A 10414-nucleotide genomic window follows, 5' to 3' on the forward strand; every position below is an offset into this window, starting at 1 on the left:
GATTGCTTAAGCACATTTTTTGTAACTATTGGCTAATTTTGCAAAACTCTTCACACAAATAAGAAAACCTGTCACCCAATCATCAAAACATTGTAGTTCTCTTGCAAAAGCAAACACAGCTAGATTAACTCCTCACACCTTCGTAAAAATGGTGTTTCCGTATCAAACAGTACACACAAGCCATCATCTACTAAGCACACAATGCGCCAACTGCACACTGATGGTATGAATATAAAACACATCTGGCTTTTGCTTTCTCTGTGCACAAGGTAGGCTATGTCAGTTTGAGCTCATACTTCTGTCATAGATCCATAAGCATAGAGGGATCCAAACTTCAAGTACTGCTGTTTATTCAAACACATCAAAACAAACACAAGTGTTCATTTCCAAGTATAGGATTATTTGCAATCGCCATAATGACTATATGGGTTACTTGGTCTGCAGTGAACATGCTTCCTCTGCCCCAGCATCTGGTCATCTAGCAATTCTGTAAAGTAACAATTTCAGTATTTTTACATCAATGGTATTGGTGTGTTTCTCATTGGCATACGGCAGTGCTACAAATCTTTGTGCGGAGTGACTGTACTCACCGATTCTCATTTCAAGATGTCCTTATGATGCTTGCTACAGTGTAGCGGCTCGAGTTAGGCTGGACCCGTTGGCCAGCTACCCTCAGGGTCATTCCACGGTTGATGACATGGTCCACTATTGTAGCTCTGATGTCATCAGCAATTCTATTTCTTACTCTTCCTACCCTTCCTCTCCCCCCTCCTCATCTTCCTCTCCCCCTTCCTCGTCTTCCTCTTGCTCCTCCTTGTCCTTGTCGTCCTCTTCATCCTACTTCTTCACCTCCACGTCCTCTTCCTCGGCCTCCTCTACTTCTCACTCTTTCTGCTCCCTCCATTGTACTCCGCACACACAGCTTACCTGTATTATAGTGCTTAGGCTGATTGCAAAGTGAACTAATTATCTAAAGAAGTTTTCACATGTGAAAGTGTGCCAGACAGTTGGCAAATTAGTGTTAATGATAGCCATACATGTGTGTACTTTTGCTAGGAGTGTGTTGGAAATTTGGTAATTGAGTGTTGTGCAGTGAATTGTGCCTACAGTTTTGCAAAGTGTGTGTTACAAAATTGCAAACTGAGTGCAAAGCAGTTTTTGTGCTTTTAGTTTTGCAAACTCAGTGAGTGGTTTTGCTATAAGTCTGAATAGTTTTAGAGATTGTGCTACAGGAATCACAGTTAGGGTTTAAGCATTCAGAAAAAACTGTAATGCTTTGTATCTTGTTCTATTTGATCTAAAAAGCCCCTAAAAACAGTCAGTGATCACCAGTGTTGGGACTAACGCGTTATTAAGTAACGCGTTACAGTAACTACGTTATTATTGTGGTAACGAGCACGGTAACTAGTTATTATGCCAAAATCAGGAACGCGTTACTCGTTACTGGGATTTAGATAGGGTCGTTACTCGTTACTTCGTGTGGTGGCTATCGCGGAGCTTCCACAGATTCAGTAACATTAGCAAGTGGTGGAGGCCAGCAGGTGGATGAAGGAAAAGGGACGCAGAAGGAAAAGAGACCCGAGGCGGCCGCCGGTCCAAGTGTGAACTGAACTTCAGGTAAGAAGTTATGACCTGCAGTCTCTCTGGGTCAGATATAAACCAAGCTTAGGTGGAGTTTATTTTCGTTATTCTGACTTTTTCCGTACTGCGTGCTAGCTAGCATGACGGAGTTTCTACACAGCTGGGTGGTGCTATGAAGTTAATGATGTTGAACCTTATTTTGTTCATAAGTTATTAGAGTTGCCAACCGTCCCGTCTGGTATTCAGAGAAAATATTACGCGTTTCTTATTGAGGTGAAAAGGAACAGTTTGTCCCGTAATTCAGCTACAATGAAAAAGGCACAAAGCTGGAGTTATTCTGTGTCTTTACGCTGCACAGCTGCCTCTTCTTCTCTCATTCTCCCCCCTCCCTCTCCCGTTTCTACTTCAATCATGAAAACTGATCAATGATCAGCTGATCGGCTTTTCTCTCTTGTTTGTTTATCGCCCACTTTGCGCCGAAAGAGGAAACCAGCGGATGTCGCGCTAAACAACAGCAGCACGTTTAAGCTTGATCAGCTGTTGTTAGAATTTATTTAATATTAACTTCTAGTATCAGCTGATGTTTGCTGGAGCCACAGCTGTAAAGCTGCTGGTCATGATGTCGGTTTGGTTATCTGGTGAGAGGGAAACATGAAGATGAAACCAGGAGATGTCCTTACTGGATCATCAGAGCTGAGCAGGTGATGGAGAAACAGGTTTACCTTTTAGATGACATGAATGAGTTGAAGGGAAGTTATGAACTGTTTCTGAGAGACAAATAACCCCAGGATCCTTTTTTAGGTAGCTGACAGCTGGTAACTGTGCAGGTGCGGATCTAGCAAAGTGTGGCCAAGGGGGCATGTAGGGCATTAACAGGGAATGGGGGGCACAAAGAAATACTTTACTTTCTTATTCTCATTTAAAATGTCTAGCTTTTAAAAAATAATTATCTGAGTCTTACAACAAACGATTGATAGATTGATGCATATATACCATCAAAACAGTGAACATCACTGTCACAACAGTGTTTGTTTTCATTCAAAGGCTTTATGATTTTTCCTATAATGGTGGGCCGGTCTCTAGTCAAAATGCCCGGGCCAATTTTCTGTCCCAGTCCAGCCCTGTATGCAGCTCATCTGCAGTCTGGTGTTACCTACATCTTCCTATTCAGAAGGCAGAATTTCTGAGTTCTGAGTACAATCGAAAGCACCACGACTGCAGTTTTTGTGTTGGATGTAAAAGGCGCACATGACTCTGTGACGTAGGCTAGAATCATGGCAGCAGTCAATGACGGTCCAGGCGTGGGATTTCTCTCGTGGAAATATGCACGTTATCATATCCTTTCTATTGGTAGGTGGCACAGTGCACTTGTGGCAAGTAAGCAAGCTAGAAGACTGGCAAAGTTATGGAAGAAACACATTAACAAGAGAATTCTGAGTAAAACCAAAGTTACTTTCCCTAGTAACTAGTTACTTTGAAAGTAACGAGTAACTTGAAGTAACTGAGTTACTTTTGAGAGAAGTAACTAGTAATGTAACTAAGTTACTATTTTAAAGTAACTTACCCAACACTGGTGATCACTGCCGGCCTCCCTCGGCTTTTATTACCACTGTTCATTTTAAAGCTCAGTGTTTAAACCCTTACGATGTAACTGCAGCCCCAGCAGCAGTATATGAATGACTAACCTCGTATTGTGGATGGATTATCTCAGTTGTTCTCCTGACTGAAGTTTGGTCCGTTTACAGCATCCTGCCATGCGACTGCATTTGTCTCGAACCATCAGGAACCCTCACGTTAACTTTTATCGAGTGGAAAGAAGTTAGTGTTCATCCTCCAGCGTCACTGTTTATGCTAACATAGCTGTGTCGCTAGCAGTCACGTAGCACATCATTATATAGCAGCTAGCCCAACTTCAGTAACCCTGCAAACGTCACTGCTGTTTAGTTTCTGTCTTCATTTATGTTGGAAGTGATAGCAGAGCTGTACGCTTGACTTTTTCAGAAATCTCTCAGTCAGAACATGCTACATTGTATTTAGATAGAAGCTAACTACCTGCTAACTTCTAACTCCGTTAAATGTCTTAAATTCCGTTTTCATGGATGCCTGGATGTTAAACTTAATTGTTACACCTGGTAGAGCAGAACGCTGATCATTTTATTACAGATGAAAGAATTTAGACAGTTTTTAACTCTCAGTGATGCCACAGTGATCGTTTGATTTATGGACCTGCAGCAGAGTTTGAGCCCAGACACGGCTAATGACGTCAGACTGAACGACCGGATTAATCTCCGTCTCTCTTCCACAGCATGTCTTTATCCTGTCTTCCTTCTCTCACCCTGACCGGTCGCAGCAGATGGCCCCGCCCCTCCCTGAGCCTCAATGAGGTACGTGGAGAGAGCCGTCACTCAGACCTGATCTCTAAACATTGAAAGAGGATTTTTTTCAGTCATATCAGGCCCTTGTTTCCCTGATATGATTCACCAATAAAGGAAGAGACGGGTAAGCGCAGGAATGTGCTGCAGCATGAGTAATCGCACTGAACCGAGCGTGCTCCTCTGTGACCTGCATGTGTGTGACTATCAGCACAGCAAAGACCTGAAGGACAGACATGCTCTTCAGGCAGTGTGTTGTATGTTACAGTGTGACGGCTAAATTCACACTCGGGTACATAAACTAAACATAATCATTAACAGTTAAAACAGCTGGCTTTTTAAAACGATCTGAATCTCATTTCTCTGATGTCAGTAGCCCTCTTGTAGATCTCTAAACTGTTATAAAGATAGTTTATACAAGAACAATGTTTCTACACACGGGAATTTGTGAGACTTGGGTTCAGTTTATTAATTACACAGGACGTCTGTAGACACACAGCTCTGCAAAGTATCTCAGAATATTTCAGATGAATAAAAACCTGTGAAAAGTTTCTGCCAATAAAAAAGCCAAGTGTAAATCTCCCTGCTGGTGAACGTTTGTCACCGAGAGATCTTTGCTCAAATAATCGTTCCCGCTAAAAAGCAGGATAAACACCTTAGTTCATAATCAGCCTCGACAGCTCAGTCTGCTTAACACAGAGCTGCAGTCAGGCTGACGGTCACAGCTGCTTCTTGTGTTTCTGCGGTTCAGCTTTGGCGGCTCTCTCTAGCTTTATGTTGAAGAAACAGCGTGAATCAGAATCAACCACCAAAAAAAACAACCACTGACCAACGAAGGAAGCCGAGCGTGGAGCCCAGTATCCACCGGCTATTCAGGCATTAATGGTTGATCTGTGCCCGTCTTTGTGACGCCTCACCCCCGCAGGCTCACAGACAACAGGTGACCTGAAAACATCCTCGCACCGGACGACTCACAGCGCGACCTTCCTCAAGATGCTGCTTGAGCCAACCTATTAGAGCTCACCGTGTACACAAAGCTCCGTATCTGCAGAATACGTGGTCACAAGCAGCACTTACTGAACAACGTGGTTCATTTAGGAACCTGCAGCATCTTAACTGACAGTGACACCATTTCAAACTGACATTGAGCTTGAACCTTGTAACATCACACGCTAGCTGACGTCAGCTTGTAACGTTACGTCAATTAAAAAATAACATTAACGTGATATTATTAAAAACGTTAACAGCCTCCATGAAACCTCGTCTCCCGCCTCAAGAAGCAAACGTCCGCGCTCAGGTGTCTTGATGTCCACCATCATTGTACTCGTCCCAACACAGAAAAGCTGCGACTGGAACATGTTTGTCCTGCACCTGCTCGGGTCGCCACCAACACTCAGACTTTCAGGCTCTGAACAGAGAGCAAAGGGTGATTTAGCATCTGTGGTGACTAACGAGGAAGCTGGAAACGCCTCTCCAGAAGTGGAATGCAGCCTTCACAGATGTGAAGGGAAGGCACCACGAATCATATCCCACAGCTTCACATCTGTCGGCTGCTCTCTGTTTGAGCCTGAAAGTGTTGGTATGTGACTGAACTTAAACCTACTCCGTGCCCCAAACGCTCACTAACAACCTGCTGCAAAGTTTTTCTCTGGATGAAAGTCATTTATCTGGAATACAGTGGCTTGCAAAAGTATTCGGCCCCCTTGAACTTTCCCACATTTTGTCACATTACAGCCACAAACATGAATCAATTTTGTTGGAATTCCAGGTGAAAGACCAACACAAAGTGGTGTACACGTGAGGAGTGGACCGAAAATCAGACATGATTCCAAACATGTTTTACAAATAAATAACTGAAAGTGGGGTGTGCGTAATTATTCAGCCCCCTGAGGCGATACTTTGCAGAACCAGCTTTTGCTGCAGTTACTGTCACAGTCCGGCGAGGGCAGACTGTATGTGTTGACAAAAGGACCCAAAACGCAGACTCCAAAAACTTTAACAAAAAACAAGCCGTTTATTGAGGCTAGCAAAAAGGTACAAACAAAAGGGCATTGGTGAAACGAAACAATAACCTAAACTGGGTGAACTAAAACTAAACATGAAAAAACCTTAAACATGGTGAACTGACATAGATTCCTGAAGTTGTGACATGGATGAGCAGACGACCTGACAAAGAACGACTGAAAGCACACGGACTAAATACACACAGGAGGATAATGAGTGACTTATGTATGTATGTATATATATATGTATATATTGTACTATTCTTAGTTAGTGTATTGTCTGTCTTGTCTTAATGTTGGTTTATAATGGAGCACTGTAACAAAAAATAATTTCCCCCAGGGATCAATAAAGTATTCTGATTCTGATTCTGATTCTGAATGAGGGAAGTGGGAACACATGGAGAAACAGCTGACACACATGAACATAACGACGTCACCAGGAGAGAGTAACACTAAAAACATTGAACATAGGAACACAGGACTCCTTCAAAATAAAACAGGAAATATAATGAGACGCAGACCTGACAACATAAGACACACAGACATGAAACACACGAAGGGCAAGGGAGACTTCACAGGGGTTGAAAACACAAGGGGGAGCTAATAAGCAAATGAACATAGGAAACCTACTAAGGTTAAACATACACTATGAACATCAAAAGAACTAAAACTCAAAACGCTGGGTCATAAGACCCAGGATCGTGACAGTTACAGCCGACTCGAGGGAGGAAGTCAGTTATAAAAAGCTGATCGCTGGAGAGGCGCTGCTCCTATCTGATCAGATAAGGCGTGTCAGGAGACGCACATGGGCACAGGGTGGAGGTATTTACATCTGTTAATGTAAATTATAAAAATAACTTGAGTTTCAAACTACAAACTGACCCAGAGAAAACGAAATGTGCTCTTTATCACCTCCACCCACTGACACCACCCACTCACTTTCAGAGGAACTGAGCAGTCATCGGGGTCGATTCTGGTTCATTCTTCAGTGGCAGTGTTAGCGAGCGTCACACTTACTGACACACAGATATGTGTGTGTGTGGTTTCTGGGAATTTAGTGTGTGTGTGTGTGTGTGTGTGTGTGTGTGTGTGTGTGTGTGTGTGTGTGTGTGTGTCTGCGTGGTTTCTGGGAATTTAGTGTGTGTATTCTGTGGAGCTGCTCCTTCAGCCAGGATCAACAGAAACATCAGGAGCTCTGCAGACTTCCTCCAGACTCACACAGTCGTTTGTCCCTGATGTAAACTTTACTTCAGCTGCGTCATCCTCCCACACGTGCATGCAGCGCTTTACTTTAGCCACCAGGCCCACCCACACGGATTCCCCAGGGGAACTCCGAGGAACAACTCTGTGATTAGCAGAAAACTCCACATCACCAAATTCATCCCGACTTTATTTGGGAAGCTGTGAGTTAGTAGCTGAAACTTCATTTTTCTGTTTCGTTTCACAGAGAACGTGAATTTTAACAAGCAGCAGTTAGAAACACAATTTAAACTTTTGTCATCGCAAATGTTTTGATGTTGTGGTTTATTTTTAGAGGATTCGATGTTAAGACAAATGTCGAAGAGCTGCTCTGGTAAATCTCATTCTTCTATCGTTTATGTCGTTCAGAGCGTGAATATCTCTCTGTAGGTTTAATAATTATATCTGAATAAATTGGATTTAAAGGAAAAATACAGCAAATCCCACTGCAGGTCAGCACTATGATGACATCATTAAACAAAGCTGCATTTCATATTTGTAATATTAAACGTGTGCAGTGTTATTATCTTAAATCAAATTATTTATTCCAATATGATCATCGATCGTTAACTTTTATTTTTCAAAAGGTAAAGCCAAGAGCTTCCTAATGTTTTCATAGTGAAGATTAAATATATACGATTTTTAGCTTAATAATATTACATAATAATATTTGTGATTATGAATCCAGTACTGACTCCGCCTCCTGGTCCGCTGAAGACGCAGCGTCCAGGTGAACAGAGCATGCATCAGTGTTTGGACATGTTCTTATTTTAAACATGTAAATACTTGTTTATGTTATTTATCATGAAACATCTGTAAAAACACAAAAGATGAAGTTTGTAGAAACACGCAAACTTTTATAAAGCTTTACGGCACATTTGTGATGCCTCGCGACGCTCGACTGACATGTGACGAGAAGAGACGGCGAGGAATGTGAGCCTTCATCATCAGAGGAAACAACCTGTCGTCATCATCCTCAGTGAGTCTGAACCACTGTAAGCTCACACATTCATTTCTCATAATGCTGACACACACACACACACACGAGTACACAAGTACACACATCCTGTACTTCAGCAGAGGTACAGACTCTCACGCACCACAAAGTTGAAGCACAGCTTCTTTAATGTTCACTTAGAGCCTCAGGTGTGTGAACCTGCACGGCTCAGGTGTGGCAGCGCGGGCTAACACCGCAGCTGTAGCTAAAGGTTGCTTCAGCCCGTGTAAACATCACACACGTGCTCAACCTGCCAACAATGGAAGCAGGTGAGCGGCTCTCACAGGGACAATCCTCAGTGCACAGTGAAAGAGCCTGCTGTGGAATGTGGAAGTGGGAGTGTGGGAGGGAGAGTTTTCCATTTTCCCTCCGGCAGTAGGAAACATCCCAATAAGGACGGCAGGGCGGGTTCTTGCTGCTGACGCTGTGTGGGCGGGGCCTGCTGCCTGATTAAATGGAGCAGTGGTGATGAAGGCGAGCAGAGCTCCGACTGTGAGACAAACTGAAGGATGGCGATGCTGCTGCAGCCTCTGTGGACCTTCGTGCTGGGACACGCCCCCCTCCTGCGCTCGCCCTTCTTCCCCGTGCTCTTCTCGCTCTGCGTCTACCTGTCCTTCTGCCTGCCCTTCCTGCTGCTGGACGCGCTGTCCACCAGGTGGGCGTGGGTGCTCAGGTACAAGCTGCAGCCTCAGAGCTCCGTCAGCTGGTCGTCGGTGCGGCGCTGCCTGGCTCTGACGCTCTACAACCACCTGGTCTTCATCTTCCCGCTCACCGTGCTGCACTGGTACCTGAGGCCGGTGCACCTGACCGAGGAGGCCCCGCCCCTTCCGCGCCTGCTGGCTCAGGTGCTCGTGTGCCTGCTGCTCTTTGACTTCCAGAGCTTCGCCTGGCACCTGCTGCACCACCGAGTGCCCTGGCTCTACCGCACCTTCCACAAGGTGAGTCCCCGAGGACGATGGCGGTGGTGACGGTGTCACGCCTTTGTTCTTCCTCCACCTCACGCTCTCTCTCCTCCTCCTGCAGGTGCACCACACCTACACCTCCACCTCCGCCCTCACCGCCGAGTACTCGGGCACCTGGGAGACCCTCAGCCTGGGCCTGTTCGCTGCCGCCAACCCCCTCCTGCTGGGCTGCCACCCGCTCACCGAGCTCGCCTTCTTCGTGGTCAACATCTGGCTGTCGGTGGAGGATCACTGCGGCTACGACCTGCCGTGGGCCACGCACCGCCTGGTGCCGCTGGGGCTGTACGGCGGGGCGCGCCACCACGACCTTCACCACCTCAAGTCCAAGTGCAACTTTGCGCCGTACTTCACCCACTGGGACCGCCTGGCCGGGACGCTGCAGACGCAGGACTGAGCCGCCGTGATGGCGAGGAGCTGATGTAGAGACGTTTTCTATTTATTTATTTCTTCCTGTTTTTATTTATTATGCCACTTCTGAGCCCACCAATCACAGCGGGCTCTCCTCGACTCGCTGCTCCTCTCTGACGTAGAGACGGAGCAGTCGGAGCCACGAGAGCGCCGTGAGCACGTTAACTGATACCGGACAGATGTGCCGATGAGGCAGCTGGCTGCGAGCGCGGGACAGACGAAAGTGAAACGAGGGACAGAGATAAGCTGGCGAGGAAGACGAGGAGTCGCGCCGCCGCTGAAGGAGAAGCGCGGCGTCAGAGGGAAACTGGAAAGTTTGATTCTGAACTGGGAAGTGAAAGTTTGAGCACTGAAGACAAAATGAAGCTAAATATAAATATAATAATATAAATATAAAATATAAAAAAATATAAATAAAATAAAGTTTGTGAAGAGAAACACACAAGTCTGTTTCCTGTTTGTGTCCAAAACACACACACAGAGACGCACACACAGACACACACACACACACACACAGACACACGCAGACACACACACACACACACACAGATGCATACACACACACACACACACACACACACACACACACAGACTCACACACACACACACACAGACACACGCAGACACACACACACACAGATGCATACACACACACACACACGCACACACACAGACACACGCAGACACACACACACACACAGATGCATACACACACACACACACACACACAGACTCACACACACACACACACACACAGACTCACACACACACACACAGACACACGCAGACACACGCACACACACACACACACACAGACTCACACACACACACACACACACGCACACACACACA

General features: G+C 45.5%; 1 protein-coding gene across 1 annotated transcript; it reads left to right on the top strand.

The window, feature by feature from the left end:
* Window positions 1–8689: 8689 nt before the first annotated feature.
* On the top strand, window positions 8690–9923 carry ch25h (cholesterol 25-hydroxylase). The gene is made up of 2 exons (XM_085361099.1): window positions 8690–9130; window positions 9216–9923. Exons 1-2 carry the CDS (start codon window positions 8702–8704, stop codon window positions 9546–9548), a joined length of 762 nt encoding a protein of 253 aa, XP_085217225.1. The 5' UTR covers window positions 8690–8701; the 3' UTR covers window positions 9549–9923.
* Window positions 9924–10414: the final 491 nt, after the last annotated feature.

This window comes from Diplotaxodon limnothrissa, linkage group LG8, assembly GCF_057381915.1.
Source record: "Diplotaxodon limnothrissa isolate DT_005_m linkage group LG8, D_limnothrissa_male_GT1.1, whole genome shotgun sequence".
Taxonomy (NCBI): Eukaryota; Metazoa; Chordata; class Actinopteri; order Cichliformes; family Cichlidae; genus Diplotaxodon; species Diplotaxodon limnothrissa.

Excerpts from the sequence above, each read along its gene's own strand:
- ch25h (XM_085361099.1), top strand. The coding sequence starts at position 8,702 with ATGGCGATGCTGCTGCAGCCTCTGTGGACCTTCGTGCTGGGACACGCC. Across the intron at positions 9,131-9,215 it reads TCTACCGCACCTTCCACAAG|GTGCACCACACCTACACCTC; the intron begins GTGAGTCCCCGA and ends CTCCTCCTGCAG.